We start from the raw sequence: 18,992 nt of genomic DNA, 5'->3' as shown, positions 1-18,992 counted from the left end.
TCTGGTCCACATGATGGATGTTTAGTTTTACTATACGTCATCCATAGTCCAATCACCAAGAGACATGTATTTTTGTACTCATGCTTGAAAGAAAGGCAACGTGATTCAAGGATCATGCTTGAATGAAGCAAGGGAATACTGCTTCATGAAGCTATGGCTCTCTGACCATTTCTGTCTTAGAAATACAGTTCTAAGTTTCTGTATGTAAACCAAACTATTTTACTCTACTGCCTAAAACTTCCAATGCTTTTCCATTGTATTTAGAATGAAGTGGCAATTTCCTCACTGGGGCCAAATTTCCTTACCTACATAACTTGACTACAGCCTTTGTCTCAAATCTAATTTCCTCTAACTCTCCTCTTGCTGACTACTCTCCAGTCACTCTTGCTTTCATTTTATTCCTTAAATACATCAAATTCAGTTGGGCCCAGTGGCTCACGCCTGTAATCCCAGCACTTTAGAAGGCCGAGGTGGGCAGATCACCTGAGGTCGGGAGTTCGAGACCAACCTGACCAACATGGAGAAACCCCGTCTCTACTGAAAATACAAAATTAGCCGGGCATGGTGGCACATGCCTGTAATTCCAGCTACTCAGGAGGCTGAGGCAGGAGAATCGCTTGAACCCGGGAGGCGGAGGTTGCGGTGAGCCAAGATTGTGCCATTGTACTCTAGCCTGGGCAACAAAGCGAAACTCCATCTCAAAAACAAATAAACAAACGACGACAAAAAATCAAGTTCATTTTCTTCTTTGGATCTTTCCTATTTTCTTGTACTTTCAAAAGGCAGAATTTAAAATTCTTATATGCTTATGAATGAATTTATCCAAATCCCCAAATAGAAGACACTGAACAGTTTAAAATTCCAAAATATTACTACTTTGTCTAAGGCACATATATTACATGTATTACTGGTGAAGGTATGACCCTATTTCCTTACTCATATATTTACTTGTTCTTGGGAATTTCTCTTAGTTCTTCTTAAGACTCAGCTTCTAGTATTCATAACTCCTTAATGTTCATTTCCATTTCCCCTCAAAATGTTTATTGACTTTTAACTTTTTAGTTTATAGCCACCATTAAAATCAATTTGTATGTATTATTTTTTTCAAGATGCCCAATAACAACTTGGATTTGACTTTTTGTTTAGATTCTCTCACTTTTCTATTATATGATTTTTTTTTCTGGGCAATATTTGCTTTTTTCTGTTCAGCTGTAATGAGTGTGTGTGAAAACAGGTTAGTTTCAACAATCTGGAAGGGGCAGAATGCAATGGATGCCCATATTGACAATACTCTAGAAAGCCAGAAAGATTGGCTTTTTCAAGTATAATGAAATTTACTAGTAATCACTTAGCCAAATTTCAAAATTTTCTAAATGTTGTATGGAACCACCTTTCCAATTGAGAACTCTTGCCTTTGTGGGATGGATGTGGTATTTGGTTGCCAGGACTTCTGTAAGAAGGTGAGCCTTTCCATCAGGCATCTCTCCCCTTACTTTCACCAGCCAATCCCCACTTCACCCCAGCTCCCATGACTTCCTAGTCAGCCCTCTGCCACCCCACTGATTTCAAATTTCCAGATGCAAAAGGTAGGACTTCTTCATAAACAGTTGGCAATCTTTGTTCAAATAAATAACAAAACATCCCTAAAAATCCATTATTTAATTTGTTGATACCCCCAAGATGCATACAAAATTGTAAAACTAACAAGGCTGTCAGTGATGAGATAGTAACTCTCTTTATAGAATTCTAGCTATCTAAGAAAGAATAGGGTCACAAGGTCACAGGTACCAAACAGGAAAATCCTTTGTAAACGGTACTCCCTACAGTCTCACAGCACACACTACACAAGGTCTCTATAGACAAAATAATCAGGCACAATCTTTTGTCTACAGAATCTCTGTGAAAATCAGTATTAATACCCTACTGTTATTGAAAACCAAAAAAAAAAAAATTAAGACATAAAGAAGTGACATAATTTTCTGTAATGAATTAGGAATAGCTGGGACTGCTAACTCTACCTTGTAATGGAGATCAAAACAAAATATTAGTCATAAAAGTGGAAGAGAGGGCATCACATAGTTACCTAATTACTGTAACCAAATTTCCCTCTTGGTATGAGAAAAAAATTTCAAATGACAGCATTAATTTTTATTAGGTTTTTCATGTACTCATGTATCATTCAGTTGATTTCAAATGGAATCCTTTAAGCAGGAGCAAAGGAAAATCAGATTTTCAAAAGTAAAGTACAGCACTTATTTAAGCCTACAAACACATATCTTCCTTGAAGGTCTGTAATCATCACAGAATAATTTTACTAACAGTGAATACAAAATAAATTGCAGACATGGCCAAACTGCCTGCCTGTATTCAGTACCTACCAATTTTTTCCAGTTGTTTGGATACATGCAGAGAGTTTTCCCAAAGTTTACACCTAAAACATTTAGCTAAAATCAAACTATTCAATAGTACAGCAAACTTCTTTTCTTGAGCAGCTACAAAATCTGACAACCCTAAAAAAAAAGTTTCCAGTATTAAATCTAATATACCAGTTTATTGGAAAAAAATATTTAAAATCCACTAATCCTGTAACATACATCTTGTAATTCGGGAGCCATGTCTGAAAATCTTTGCGGTATCTTGTGTCAAAGCAAAATCTTGTATGGGAATGCACCCTAGTTGAGCCTGAATAAGACTGGGGGAAAGAAAAAAATTGTTACTCCCTTTTAAGGGTTATCTATCTCCCAGTATTTGATATCGCTCACTGAAGTATTCCTTCTTAAAACTTTTCTCTGCCTTAATTTCTGCAATATTACATGATTCTCTATCTTGCATAATTATTATTGCAGGTCAATAATAAAAGTTCATTCCTTTTTCCCCAAATTTTCAAAGTTGTCTTTATTTATTTATTTATTGCTCTACTTTATTCACTCAATCTCTCTCTAAAAGATCTCATTTCTTCTCAGACTTTCATTATAATCTCTAGATTGATAAAAATTACAGGAGACTTTCACTTAGACTGTTACTTTAATCTCAACTATCTCAAATTATTTTCATATTCTCCTCCAATACAGTTCTATCTTTTGGCTCTACTATTTCTTTTCAAGGAATTACAGAAAAATAATACAATTTGTTTAATCAACACACTTTTATTAAATGCTTATTAAGTACCAGGCATAGTATTAGGTGCTGATAATTCTGTTCAGTGTATGAAGGTCAGTAGCATATTAGCTGGTTATTCAAAACTAGCAGCTGCTTGGCTACTAAATTTGAGGTGTTAGTTGTATAACGGGAAAAAAGACACTAGTGCCTATGTGCCTACTATATCCCGGGTTCTTTGCTACCTGTTTTGCCCATAAACTTACCTAATCAGGCATTGATATGCAAATCACTGATGGTTCTAACTAAAATTACTGTTCTTATTATTACTGTCTTAAGGGGATCTCTTTTAAAAAACAAATGTCTTCCTAAACTTCTCAGTAGAAGGAGGTCTCTAGATAAGACCAAAACAGTCAGCTATACAAAGAAAAAGGGCAGAACAGTTATATTTCATGATTTAGTTTAGCAGAAGATAGTGAAAATTGAAAGAAGTAATCAACTCACTTCCTGGAATGGATGTATACAGCTGAAATTTAAACTATTCACTTTTTTTGGCTATGGTATATGCTTCTGAAAATTATTTTATATCATCTATTAAGAAATAGTTACAAAGATACACAGTATACTATCAAAGAAGGAACTGATGGAAAAATGTAAATGGGGTGCTTTTAAATGCTGGGTAAATAAAACTCCTTGTTAAGCTACCTAGGGATGCACAAATGTGGAGTAAGAAATTGCTGGAGTAAAAATAAGACTTTTGAAGTAATATTTATTTATATTAAAAAGCAATATTTCTAATAATAAATAGGACACTTTTCAACATCATACTTCCCTGTCAGAAATCTTATTTCAAGAAGCAGTAATAAAACAGGGATAGGAGGAAGGACAGGGATTTAAGCTAGTAGGTACAGAACCATGGCAGGGCTCTCTGTTTCTCTGCACCAGGTAAGGCAAGTAGTGATGTCCTGTGATCTTACCCCTGAGCTTGTCCTCAGTAAAAACAGAAGTGCCACAGCCTCAGGTGAGGTGGCACCTCTACCACCTCAACTAACAGGGGCAGAGTTACATAGTAGTTATGGCTAACCCAGGGTTAGTAAAAGAATTAAATGAGATAAACTATTGATTCGGTTAGAATTACATTCATGACCAGACCATATCAGTTTACACACAAACAGTTTATTCTTGTGTGTAAAAGGGGAATCCAGAGTTGGGAAGTCCAGGGCTTCGTATGGTGGCTCCACATCATACCCTGTCAGTTCACTGAAAAATACCAGTTAAAGAAAACAGAGCTAGTGCTGAAGAGGGAAGACCTAGGAATTAAAGCTAGGAAGAATTTAAAAATAGCCTTAAATTAAAAGGGTAGAGCCAGGCACGCTGGCTCACGCCTGTAATCCCAGCACTCTGGGAGGCCGAGGCAGGTGGATCACTTTTGAGGTCAGGAGTTTGGGACCAGACTGGCCAACATGGTGAAACCCCATCTCTACTAAAAATACAAAAATTAGCCAGGTGTAATGGTGTGCTCCTGTAATCGCAGCTACTCCGGAGGCTGAGGCAGGAGAATCGCTTGAGCCCGGGAGGCAGAGGTTGCAGTGAGCCGAGATCATGCCATTGTACTTGAGCCTGGGCCACAGTGCGACACTCTGTCTCAAAATAAATAAATAAATAAAAATAATAAAAAGGGCAGAAACCAGAAACTTGAAGGATAAAATCCCAAAACTAAGAGGATTAACATCTACTTGGAGAAGAACAGATTTGAAGTTCAGCAAAGTAACAGGGATATGACAAAGCCATGAAAAAGGTAACCATTAGCCATCATCACCTACCAAAAGACTATAAATTTTGGATTAAGACCCCTCCATCCCACACATACACACATTCTCTCTTCTTGGTTATGCTTAAATGAGATGCACAAAGGCGGGAAATGATAATGGGAATCTAAATTATGATATGTATAAAAACAATTATAAAGTATAATAATTAACTTTAAAATCTGACAGCTTCAATCAAAAGAATATACTACCCAATTTAAGGCAAAGTTAATGGAAGCACTGAAAGTGCAAATAAAGTGTTCCCAAGAAAATGAATGTGGAAAAATACTTGATTTAATTTGACTCAATAATTTATGCAACACAGTATACTGGGGGAAAAAATGAGAAAATCAAGAGTTCTAGATAGCAACATAACCTTGGCGAAGTCATAACTTATCTGGGCATCATTTATGTCATTTGTAAAATGAGAGGATTGGGCTATATGATCTCTTAAATTTACTATGATCTCTAAGGATATATGAATTTATAGAAATAAATATTTGAATATAGAAGTACAGCTAAGAAAAGAAACATTAACTTCTGTGGTACAAGCTACAAATCTGCCTGATGAGTTGTAAACAACAATGAGAAGACTGTCTTATAGACTTAAAGGTATTTGGAAGATAAAATTTAATGAGATGTCAGGAAGAATCCCAAAGAAAGAATGGCCTCCTCTAGCTATGGAGGAAAAAGAAATTCTTTGGCTAATTGGTTTTATTGAGCTACACTGAGAAAGATCATTTCACCTTAAATTACATAACACTAAGACCTACATACTCAGAAAGCCAAGCACTCAGTATAGCAGAAAACAGTATCATTGCATTTGTGATTGCAAACTGCTAGAAGTCACAAGTTACAGTGTAACCTTAATTTACTCTTTCAATTACTAGTCTCTGTAGAAACTCCCCATTTTTGGCAGAACAGTCATCCACTGTCACATATACACTCCTTTACTCATGATTTTGCTTTTACTCTGTGTCTCTCCCAGAATGCCACTACCATTCAGTAGACACTTATTACATAGATTTTCATACTGTCCATTATTTTTAAATGTACTACTCTCATTCAAGCTAACTTGAAAGCTCCTGACAATGAGAAGCATAAGAAGCATGTCTTCATTCAACCGTCCACCTTGCCTCAACAGAATACACCCTGAACAAATGTTTGCTAAGAAAAAGCATTCACAAATCATCAATTTTAAAGTCTGAGAGTTCTAAGAAATTAATTTCACATCCACATTCTGACTCATTTTTATGTAATCTTGTCTGTATTAAGAAAAACAAATTTAAAATGTTTTAAAACCAAAAAAAGAAAACTTTCATAAGTATGAATCATCTTTACCAATTTACTTTCATTTCTCTTGTTTTAATTCTTCCTTCCATTGGAAATCTGTAAATAAAACCACATGGCAAAACATTTATTATTATTTATTTTAATTAAATAAAACCTCTTAAAATTATTTAAAACATATGTAATTTCTGTACCTGATAGTTATCCGATTTGGATCTTTGTTCAAAGTATTCAGTGTTTTCTTTTCATTTATCCTTAACTGTATATCTAGAAACTCCTTGCAGCCAGCTATCAATGTAACCTATAACATTTCAGTAGTTGTCCATTTAATGAAGTCTATTTTTTGTTTATTTCCTCTCATCCTTTCTCCAAATTTATTTATTTTTCATATTGCCTTAAACCATCACAGTTTTATCAATGAACATAACAGAGTTAAAAACCTGCTTTATACATTTTGCTTCTTTAAGGATTCATTCATTCACTAACAAACGCTTACAAACTACTATTCTATATCGGACACTGCATTAGACACCAGGACTATACCAATAAGACTTTAAAGATTAACAAGATAGAATTTAAAATATCTAGCCCAGTGCCTATCACATAGTAATAAATAAGTCCTCAATAAACACTGTTGTTGTTACTCCTCCTCCTCCTCCTCCTACTACTACTATTCTACTGTTCTATAGTTTGCAAATCATTATCTCAATTGAGGATAATTTACTCATAGAAAGAATGTTTTAGATATTAGGAAATTTGGATTCTAGAGCCTACTTCTGCCAGATGACAAACAAAGCAGTCTCTGTGCTTTGGTTTCCCACATATCTAAAATGGAACTAACACTTGTTTTAATTTTCTTACACACTTGCTAAACTCAAGATCAGATGAGTTAATGTTAACAGTGCGTGTTTTCGACTCTTGACTTCTCCTTAGTTAAGAATAATGTTTACACAAAAATACAAACCTTCTATTTTTCATCAATTGTTGTTTATGTGACTCCTCAATCATAACTGGAATTATACTGTGCAATTTTTACTATAATAATCTTACCACAGTAATCAAATTAGATATTTTAAATAAAAATGAATGGCTTCAATTTGAGAGTAAATATTTTCTTTTATAAATATTGTTTCATATTCATGTCCTGAGTAAAGGGAGAAAGGACCAATGCAGTTACCAAATACCAATGACATGCCTATGGTTCTGTTCACTGCTGCAGCTGCAAAGTTGCCCCATTGTTGATATTTTAGCATAACCTGTTATTATTCCTATTTTTTCTACAATCAGTTCTTTTATCTGGGTCATCACCAATACTATTCTATTTCCATTGTTCTCACTATTCTGACCCAAAATATTTAGGGAAGGGTTGCAAGTATGTGGCATACATGCTGCATGCAACTTACTGTCCTTCACTCATGGCAGACTTTCCTATCACACCACATCATCTTGGAATCTTTCTTACATATTATTACACTGTGTAGCCACTACCAAGGTAATTAGCATTATCACCTAAGTTGTAAAGTAGTTACCATACCTATTTTAGTTTTTTATATAAGTTTTCTTAGCTCTGATAAGAGTTAAAACAGAAAATATAATATATTCTAAGAAAGACTATTCCATATCTCATGATCAGAATTATACCAGAGGATCTATCTTAGAAATGCTTTCTTTTCTGCTCATCCATTCTTAAATTATATGAGATACACAAATTAGTTGTTTCTCAAATATTATTTTATACTATACCATTATGTATTTATTTTCTAGTGAAAATTAATTTACCAGATCTGATAAGGTTTCTTTTCCACTGATTGTATAAAATTTCTTCACTGTCTCAAATGTAATATAATACCAAGCCATCAATCTTCCTGCTTCTGTAAGAAAAGACAGAAAAATGAACGGTCCCCTCATCAGCTGAAACAACTGTTTTTTTATGTTTAACAAACATTTCCTGAGGGGAGGAGAAGCAAGATGGTAGAACAGAAGCCTAGACCATTGGTCCTCGCTGCAGGAACACCAAATTTTAACAACAATCTGCACACACAAAAGCACTCTAATTGCTTTTCTGCACACAGAAAAGCACTGTCACAAGAATAAAAAATCAGGTACCAGCTTGGCCATGGCTGGGTAGAGCAACAAGGAGGCTCTTGGGGTCTCCGAGTCCAGGCCTAGGCTCTTAGACAGCATTTCTGGACCTGCCCCGGGCCAGAGGGGGAGCCTACTGCCCTGAAGGATGAGTCCCAGGCCTGGCAGCATTCACTATAAGCTGATAGAAGAGCCCTTGGGCTTTAAGTGAACATCAGTGATGACTTGGCACAACCCCCTGAGGACCAGTGAAGGTGGTGGCCACAGGCAGAGACTCTTCCAATCCCTGGCTCTCAGACAGTCTCTCAGACAGTATCTCTAGACACAGCCAGGACCTGGGGGAACTCACCATCCCGAAGGGAAAGGCCTTGGGAAGGCCCAGTGCTGTGCTGGCTTCAGGTCTGACCCAGCACAGTCCCAGCCCACAAGAGTGCTTACATCAGCATAGCCCCAATTCCAAGTGGCTCAGCACAGAGAGAGAGAATCTGTATTTTTGAGAGAAAGTAAGGGAAAAGAACAAGAGTCTTTGCCTGGTAGTCCAGAGAATTCTTCTCGATCTTATCCATGACCAGCAAGGTGGTAGGTCTACAAATCTGCAAAAACCACAGCATAATTGGGCTTATGGCCAAAGTCCCTTTGAATACCTAGAAAGCCTTCTCAAGAAGGACAGGCAAAAACAAGCCCAGACTGTGAAGACTAGAATAAATACCTAGCTGCTGAATACTCAGACACCAAAGAACACCTCCAGGAAAACATGACCTCACCAAGTGAACTAAACAAGGCAGCAGGAATCAATCCTAGAAAAAGAGAGATATGTGACCTTTCAGACAGAGAATTCAAAATAACTGTTTTGAAGAAACTCAAAGAAATTCAAGATAACACAGAGAAAGGATTCAGAATTCTATCACATAAATTTAACGAAGAGATTGAAATAATTAAAAAGAATTAAGCAGAAATCCTAGAGTTGGAAAAATGCAATGACATGCCGAACAACACCTCAGAGTATCTTAACAGCAACACTGATCAAGCAGAAGAAACAGTAAGTGAGCTTGAAGACAGGGTATTTGAAAATACATAGTCAGAGGAGACAAAAGAAAACATAATTTTAAAAAAATGAAGCACACCTATGAGATCTGGAAAATAGCCTCAAAAGGGCACATCTAAGAGTTATTGACCTTAAAGAAGCGGTACAGAAAGAGATGGCGGTAAAGTTTATTCAAAAGCATAGTATCACAGAACATCCCAAACACAGAGAAAGATAACAACATTCAAGTAAAAGAAGGTTATAGAATACCAAGCAGATTTAACCCAAAGAAGGCTATCTCATGGTATTTAATAATCAAACTCCCAAAGGTCAAGGATAAAGAAAGGATCCTAAGAGCAGCAAAAGACAAATAGCATACAGTGGAGCTCCAATGTGTCTGGCAGCAGACTTTTCAGTGGAAACCTTACAGGCCATGAGAGAGTGGCAGGACATATTTAAAGTGCTAAAGAAAAAAAAAAAAAACGCTTTTACTCTAGAATAGTATATCTGCTGAAAATATCCTTTAACAATGAAGGAGAAATAAAGAGCTTCCTAGACAAACAAAAGCTGAGGGATTTCATCAACACCAGATCTGTCCTCTAAGAAATGTTCAAGGAAGTTCTTCAATCTGAAAGAAAAGGATGTTAATGAGCAAGAAGAAAATCATTTGAAAGTACAAAACTCACTGGTTATAGTAAGCACACAGAAAAACAGAATATTATAACACTGTAACTGTGGTGTGTAAACGTCTCTTGACTTAAATAGACTAAATGATGAAGCAATCAAAAATAATAGCTACAACAGCTTTTCAAGACAGAATAATAAGATGTAAAGGGAAACAAGAAAAAGGTAAAAAGCATGGGGATGAAGTTAAAGTGTAGAGTGTTTATTAGTTTTCTTTTTACATTTTTGTTTGCTTGTTTAGGCAATCAGTGTTAGGTTATCATCAGTGTGAAATAATGGGTTACAAGACAGTATTTGCAAACCCCATGGTAACCTCAAATTCAAAGTCATACAACAGATACACAAAAAATAAAAAGCAAGAAATTAAAGCATGCCACCAGAGAAAATCACCTTCACTGAACAGAAGACAGGAAAGACAGAAAGAAGGAAGAGAAGACTGTAAAACAACCAGAAAACAAATAACAAAATGGCAGGAGTAAGTTCCTACTTATCAATAATAACATTGAATGTAAATGGGCTAAACTCTCCAATAAAAATACATAGACTGAGGCTGGGCACAATGGGTCATGCCTATAATCCCAGCAATTTGCAAGACCAAGGCAGGAGGATTGCCTGAGCTCAGTACTTTGAGACAAGCATGAGCAACATGGCAAAACCCCATCTCTACCAAAAATACAAAAAAATTAGCCAGGAATGGTGGTACATGCCTGTGATCCCAGCTACTTGCGGGGGCTGAGGTAGGAGGGTCACCTGAGCCTGGGACGTGGAGGTTATAGTGAGGAGCATCCAGATATATAAACCAAATATTATTAGAGATAAAGAGAGATAGGCCCCAATATGATGATACCTGGAGACTTCACCCCACTTTCAGCACTGAACAGATCATCCAGACAGAAAATCGACAAAGAAACATCAAACTTAATCTGCACTACAGACCAAATGGACCTAAGAGATATTTACAAAACATTTCATCCAACAGCTGCAGAATACACATCTTTCTCATCAGCACATGGATCATTCAAGGAGAGACCATATGTTAGGTTACAAAACAGGTCTTAAAACAGTTTTAAAAATTGAAATAATATCAAGCATCTTCTGGATAAAACTAGAAATAAATAGCAAAAGGAATTTTGGAAACTATACAAATACATGGAAATTAAACAACATGCTCCTAAATGACCACTGCGTCAATGAATAAATTCAGATGAAAATTGAAAAATTTCTTGAAACAAATGATAATGGAAACACAACATACCAAAACCAATGGGATACAGCAAAAGTAGTATGAAGAGGAAAGTTTATAGCTACAAGTGCCTACATCAAAAAAGAAGAAAAATGTCAAATAAAAAACCTAATGATGCATCTTAAAGAACTAGAAAAGCAAGTACTAACCAAACACAAAATTAGTAGAAGAAAAGAAATAATAAATGTCAGAGCAGAAATAAAATTGAAATGAAGAAAACAATACAAAAGACCAATGAAACAAAAATGTTGGTTTCTAGAAAAGGTTAACAAAACTGACAAACCTTTAGCCAGACTAAGAAGAAAAAGAAGGGCTGAGTGTCAGGCGACCTGCAGCTAAGCTGAGGAGGGCAAGCGGGCTTAGGACCGCCTGCCCAGGGCAACCCTGAACCACGCTTTAGCCGCCGAGGCCTCATGTCCCAAAGGCTAGTCATCCCTCCTCTGTGTTGCCATGGGTATTCAAGGCCTGGCCAAACTAATTGCTGATGTGGCCCCCAGTGCCACCCGGGAGAATGACATCAAGAGCTACTTTGGCCGTAAGGTGGCCATTGATGCCTCTATGAGCATTTATCAGTTCCTGACTGCTGTTCGCCAGGGTGGGGATGTGCTACAGAACGAGGAGGGTGAGACCACCAGCCACCTGATAGGCATGTTCTACCGCACCATTCGCGTGATGGAGAACGGCATCAAGCCCGTGTATGTCTTTGAGGGCAAGCCGCCACAGCTCAAGTCAGGCGAGCTGGCCAAATGCAGTGAACTGCGGGGCTGAGGCAGAGAAGCAGCTACAGCAGGCTCAGGCTGCTGGGGCCGAGCAGGAGGTGGAAAAATTCACTAAGTGGCTGGTGAAGGTCACTAAGCAGCACAATGATGAGTGCAAACATCTGCTGAGCCTCATGGGCATCCCTTATCTTGATGTACCCAGTGAGGCAGAGGCCAGCTGTGCTGCCCTGATGAAGGCTGGCAAAGTCCATCCTGTGGCTACCGAAGACACGGACTGCCTCACCTTCGGCAGCCCTGTGCTAATGCAACACCTGACTGCCAGTGAAGCCAAAAAGCTGCCAATCCAGGAATTCCACCTGAGCCAGATTCTGCAGGAGCTGGAACCCGGAACAGTTTGTGGATCTGTGCATCCTGCTAGGCAGTGACTACTGTGAGAGTATCCGGAGTACTGGGCCCAAGCGGTTTGTGGACCTCATCCAGAAGCACAAGAGCATCCAGGAGATCATGCGGCGACTTGACCCCAACAAGTACCCTTTGCCAGAAAATTGGCTCCACAAGAAGGCTTACCAGCTCTTCTTGGAACCTGAGGTGCAGGGCCCAGAGTCCGTGGAGCTGAAGTGGAGCAAGCCAAATGAAGAAGAGCTGGTCAAGTTCATGTGTGGTGAAAAGCAGTTCTCTGAGGAGCGAATCCACAGTGGGGTCAAGAGGCTGAGTAAGAGTCACTAAGGCAGCACACAGGACCGCCTGGATGATTTCTTCAAGGTGACTGGCTCACTCTCTTCAGCTAAGTGCAAGGAGCCAGAATCAAAGGGATCCACTAAGAAGAAGGCAAAGACTGGGGCAGCAAGGAAGTTTAAAAGGGGAAAATAAATGTGTTTCCCCATTATACCTCCTTGACACCAGAATATTTGCCCTCTTGTACCCTTAAGAGCTACAGCTAGAGACACCTTCACAAGGAGGATTCTAAAGTTTTTCTAGCATGACCCTTTTCAGTAGTGTTAGTCCCTTTTTTACTTGATCTTAATGGCAAGAAGGCCACAGTGGTACTTTTCCCTTTTTAGCTCAGGAAAATATGTCAGGCTCAAACCACTTCTCAGGCAGTTTAATGGACGGACACTAAGTCCACTGTTACATGAAAGTGATAGATAGCAACAAGTTTTGGAGAAGAGAGAGGGAGATAAAAGGGGGAGACAAAAGATGTACAGAAATGATTTCCTGGCTGGCCAACTGGTGGCCAGTGGGAGGTGATGGTGGAATTAGACTGCTTTTCTGTCTTGTTCAGCCTTGACCCACCTTGAGAGACACCCATCAGGAAGGTGCATCTTAGCAGATGGGAGGAACTGCTGAGAGAAGATAGGCAGAGAGTTGGAGCCTCTGGAGTTGACTGTGTCTGTGTTTGTGACTGAATACTGGCTGTGTCTTGGGTGGGCAGACACTCGAACTTGCTATGTAATTTGTGTCTAGTTATTCAGAGGAGTAAGACGGTGATGTTCATCTGGCAATCAGCTGAGTTGAGACTTTGGGATAAGACACTGGTTTTCATGGGCTGTTTTTGTCTTAAAGTTATGAAGAAAAAAGTCAATAAAATTATAAAAGTAAAAAAAAAAGAAGAAGAAAAATAAAAGATCCAAATAAATAAAATCAGAGATGAAAAAGGAGGCATTACAACTGATACCATACAAATTCAAAGGATCATTAGTGGCTACTAGGAGCAACTACATGCCAATAAATTGGGAAGTCTAGAAGAAATGAACAAATTCCTAGACACATACAACCTACTAAGATTGAACAATGAAGAAACCCAAAACCTGAACAGAAAAATAATAAGTAATGAAACTGAAACCATAATAAAGTCTCCCTGTAAAGAGAAGCCTGGGACCCAATGGCTTCACTGCTGAATTCTACCAAACATTTAAAGAAGAACTACCACAAATCCTGCTCAAAAACTGTTTCAAAAAATAGAGGAGGAGGGAATACTTCCAAACTTACTCTACTAGGACGTTATTACCCTGATACCACAACCAGACAAAGACATATCAAAAAAGGGAAACTACAGGCCAATATCTTTGATGAATATTGATGCAAAAACCCTCAACAAAATACTAGCAAACAAAATTCAACAACACACTAAAAAGATTATTCAACATGACCAAGTGGGGTTTATCCTAGGGATGCAAGGATAGTTTAACGTATACAAATCAACCAATGTGATACATCACATCAAGACAATGAAGAACAAAAATCACAATTGATGCTTAAGAAGCATTCGACAAAATTCAACATCAATTCATGATAAATACCCTCAAAAAACCGGGTATAGAAGGAATAATAAAGCCATATATCATGACCCACAGCTAGTATCATACTGAATGGGGACAAATGGAAAAGCTTTCCTCTAAGATATGGAATATGACAAGGATGCCCACTTTCACCACTGTTATTCCCCATAGTATTGGAAGTCCTAGCTAGAGCAATCAGATAGGAGAAATTAATAAAGGACATTCACTTGGAAAGGAAGAAGTCAAATTATCCTTGTTTGCAGATGAAATAATCTTATATTTGGAAAAACATAAAGAATCCACAAGAAAACTGTCAGAAATAATAAATTCAGTAATGCTGCAGGATACAACATCAACATGCAAAAATCAGTAGCATTCCTATATGCCAACAGTGAAAACTCTGAAAAAGAAATAAAAAGTAATCCCATTTATAATAGCCACAACTAAAATTAAAATATCTAGGAAGTAATGAAAGAAGTAAAAGATCTTTGTAATTAAAACTATAAAACACTGATGAAAGAAATTGAAGAGGACACCAAAAGATGAAAAAATATTCCATGAAAAACCTGAAAAAGAAATAAAAAAGTAATCCCATTTATAATAGCCACAACTAAAATTAAATATCTAGGAATTAATGAAAGAAGTGAAAGATCTTTGTAATTAAAACTATAAAACACTGGTTGGATGCAGTGGCTCATGCCTGTAATCCCAGCATTTTGGAAGGCAAAGGCGGGCAGATCACTTCAGATCAGGAGTTTGAGACTAGCCTGGCCAACATGGAGAAACCCTGTCTCTAGTAAAAATACAAAAATTAGCTGGGTGTGATGGCAGGCGCCTGTAATCCCAGCTACTCAGGAGGCTGAGGCAGGAGAATCACTTGAACCCGAGAGGCAGAGGTTGCAGTGAGCCAAGATCGCACCACTGCACTCTAGCCTGGACAACAGAGGAAGACTCCATCTCAAAAACAAACAAACAAAGAAACACAAAAACTATAAAACACTGATGAAAGAAATTGAAGAGGACACCAAAAAATGAAAAAATATTCCATGTTCATGGATTGGAAAAATCAATATTGTTAAAATTTCCATACTACCCAAAGTAATCTAGAGATTCAGTGCAATCCCTATCAAAATACCAATGACATTCTTCACAGAGAAAAAAAATCCTAAAATTTATATGGAATTACAAAAGATCCAGAATAGCCAAAGCTAGTCTAAGCAAAAAGAACAAAACTGGAGGAATTACATTACCTGATTTAAAACTATACTACAGAGCTATAGTAACCAAAACAGTATGGTACTGGCATAAAAACAGACACATCAATCAATGGAACAGAATAAGGAACCCAGAAAGAAATCCACACACATCCAGTGAACTCATTTTTGACAAAGGTGCCAAGAACATACATTAGGGAAGACAGTCTCTTCAATAAATGGTGCTGGGAAAACCTGATATCCACATGCAGAAAAATGAAACTAGACCCCCTATCTCTTGACATATATAAAAATCAAAATGGATTAAAGACTTAAATCTAACAACTGAAACTACAAAACTACTACAAGAAAATATTAGGGAAACTCTCCAGGTCATTGGTCTGGGCAAAAATTTATTGAGTAATACTCCACAAGCACAGGCAACCAAAAATGGACAAATGTGAACACATCAAGTTAAAAACCTTCTACACAGCAAAGGAAACAATCAACAAAGTGAAAAGAAAACCCACAGAACGGGAGAAAATATTTGCAAACTACCAATCTGACAAAAGATTAATAATTAGAATATATAAGGAGCTCAAACAACTCTACAGGAAAAAATCTAATAATCCAGTTGAAAAATGGGCAAAAGATTTGAATCGACATTTCTCAAAAGAAGACATACAAACATACAAACAGCAAAAGGGCATATGAAAAGGTGCTCAAAATCACTGATCATCAGAGAAATGCAAATCAAAAGTACAATGAGATATCATCTCACCCCAGTTACAATGGCTTTTATCCAAATAACAGGCAATAATAAAGGCTGGTGAAGATGTGAAGAAAAGGGAACCCTTGTACACTGTTGGTGGGAATGTAAATTAGTACAACCACTATGGAGAATAGTTTGGAGGTTCCTCAAAAAACTAAAAAGAGAGCTACTATATGATCTAGCAATCCCACTGCCGGGTATATACCCAAAACAAAGGAAATCAGTATATCAAAGAGGTATCTACACTCTCAGTGTTTATTGCAGCAGTGTTCACAATAGCCAAGATTTGGAAGCAACTTAGTGTCCATCAACAGATGAATGGATAAAGAAAATGTGGTACACATGTACAACGGAGTATTAATCAGCCACAGAAGGAATGAGATCCTATCATTTGCAACAACATGGATGGAACCCCAGGTCATTATGCTGAGTGAAATAAGGCAGGCACAGAAAGACCAACATTGCATGTTCTTACTTATTTGTGGAATCTGAAAATCAAAATAATTGAACTCATGGACATAGAGAGTAGAAAGATGGTTACCAGAGGCTGGTAAGGGTAGTGGGAGGGTGGAGGGGAGGTTGGTGGGGATGGTTAACGGGTACAAAAATAAAAAAAAAAAACAGAAAGAATGAATAAGACCTAGTATTTGATAGCGTAACAGGGTGACGATAGTCAATAATTTGACTGTACATTTTAAAAATAACTTAAAGAGTACAATTGGATTGTCTGTAACACAAAGGATAAATGCTTGAGGGGATGGATTTTCCATGATATGATTATACACATTGCATACCTGTACCAAAATATCTCATGAACTCTATAAATATATACACTTACTATTTACCGACAAAAATTTAAAAATAATTTAAAACATTTTCTTAACATGTACTTTGTGCCTGTAATGCCACCAGCCACAAAAGACATACCAAAAAATGTAGAAGACACAATCTCTAGAATTTATAGGTTGGCTAGGAAGATAACTACATGCTAAGTACCTAGAGGACAAAAAATCAGCTAATGTTAGTATTTACATACAAACTTGAGTATGGAGGAAATCAAACCTAAGAGGAATGGTCAGTGTAGAATGGCCTACTACAAATAATGGATCTTGAGAAGGGTTTTTAAAGTGACTAATATGCTTTGGTAGAGAGGAAATAATGCCATTATGACACTGGGGAAAATCCTGTTTATCCAAAGAGTAAAGTTAAAAAGACTATCTTTAGAATACTGTAATGATGGCTGGAAAAACATATGGCTTGATAGTGATTATGAGTCCTGATCAGACTGAGTTGATTAGAATCCCTGCTCCTCCTCTTATTGGGTAGGCAAGTGATCATGCACAAGTTACGTGACCAGTTTCTTAATGTAATGTGGGAATAATAAAACTACCCACCTCAGAAGTTTGTTGTGGAGAAAATTAAGTGCAATTAAAAATGGATATATAGTACTTAGCATGGTGCCTAATATTTAGTAAGTGTTACCTATTTTTATTATTAAAACATGACAAATGATAGACTAGAGAGGACCTGAAAGAGCCCTCAAATGATATTAAAAGAGGTTATATTTTGGATTTGATTTATAAACTAACAGGTGACCACTTAAAATTCTTGAGCAATATTTTAATTAAACTAGGAGTCTGAAAATAAGTTATTTCGGAAATAGAACAGCAGATTGGTTGTGGGTAGGAGTATGGGAGAAGTGGGGGTAAGTAACTGATGAAATGGAATTCACTTAAGAGGTTACTGGATTCCGCTGGGAGCATTGGCTCACACCTGTAATCTCAGCACTTTGGGAGGCCGAGGCAGGTGGATCACGAGGTCAGGAGTTTGAGACCAGCCTGGTCAAGATGGTGAAACCCTGTCTCTACTAAAAATACAAAAATTAGCTGGGCGTGGTGGCGGGCACCTGTAGTCCCAGTTACTCGGGAGGCTGAGGCAGGAGAATCGCTTGAACCCGGGAGGTGGAGGTTGCAGTGAGCCGAGATCGTGCCACTGCACTCTAGCCTGGGTCACAGAGCAAGACTCTCTGTCTCGAAAAAAAAAAAAAAAAAAGTTACTGGATTCTATGATAAATTGTCTAAAAACATTCCAAAGAATTTCAAGCCTTATGAACACATAGAAAACAGCTGGGAAGAAGAAAGTAGCATACTGCTTCTCAAGGAAAGGGCTAACATTTATGTATGTGCTAATGTTTTGCTGAAGAAGAAAAGATTTTTGGCATTCCAATAGAGTTACAAGCATCAAGGACATGGTACAATAGATAAAACTAACAATCAGGAATAGAGAAGTAGCCAGGCTCTCAATTAGGAGCCTGGTGAATATGTTCAGCCAACATGTGAATAATGGATTAGTTTATAAAAAGGTGCTTCTGAGAGAAGTGTGTGAGATATCAAGATTATGATTACCAAGGGAACTAGTTAACCATTGCAATATATTTAAAGATGGTCCTCTTACCCTAAATATTTATAAGTTAATATAAGGTGTCTTCCTACTAGAGAAAATGAAAGGTTTTAAGAAAAGATTCAATACTTGTTGGCTTATTAATAGAGATGAAGTTTTCCTAGGTAAGACAGAAAAACATAACCTAGAAAGGAAAGCATAAGGAAAATGAGTCAAAGCAGAGGGAATGAAAAGTAATTTTTAAAGATTTGCAAGTAAAGCAAGGAAATAAAGAAACAACTTGCCATTAATATAGCTACTGAATGATTAATATTCTTACAGGAAATTCAGGATATTTCAAAGATTAATATTCTTACAGGAAATTTAGGATATTTCATAAAATACAGTGGTGGGGAGCATGGA

General features: G+C 37.3%; 1 protein-coding gene and 1 pseudogene across 12 annotated transcripts in view; one reads left to right on the top strand and one right to left on the bottom strand.

Moving 5' to 3' along the window:
* The window catches only part of HFM1 (helicase for meiosis 1), a 136,414-nt gene that overhangs the window by 49,009 nt on the left and 68,413 nt on the right, over positions 1-18,992 (bottom strand). For all 12 annotated transcript variants that reach the window (XR_008513491.2, XR_008513492.2, XM_002810615.6 and 9 more), the window contains 5 exons: positions 7,974-8,065; positions 6,389-6,495; positions 6,246-6,293; positions 2,595-2,692; positions 2,379-2,510 (listed from right to left, as the gene is read on the bottom strand). Coding sequence is in view for 10 of the 12 variants with exons in the window: in XM_002810615.6 (XP_002810661.5) it covers positions 2,379-2,510; positions 2,595-2,692; positions 6,246-6,293; positions 6,389-6,495; positions 7,974-8,065 (477 nt within the window). In the remaining 2 variants the exon portion in view is untranslated. The remainder of the gene's footprint in view (positions 1-2,378; positions 2,511-2,594; positions 2,693-6,245; positions 6,294-6,388; positions 6,496-7,973; positions 8,066-18,992) is intronic.
* Positions 11,586-12,901, top strand: LOC100456895 (flap endonuclease 1-like; annotated as a pseudogene).

Source organism: Pongo abelii, chromosome 1 (genome assembly GCF_028885655.2).
Source record: "Pongo abelii isolate AG06213 chromosome 1, NHGRI_mPonAbe1-v2.0_pri, whole genome shotgun sequence".
Classification (NCBI taxonomy): domain Eukaryota; kingdom Metazoa; phylum Chordata; class Mammalia; order Primates; family Hominidae; genus Pongo; species Pongo abelii.
The sequence above is the reverse complement of the archived record's forward strand: the minus strand, read 5'-3'. Positions and strand labels throughout refer to the sequence as shown.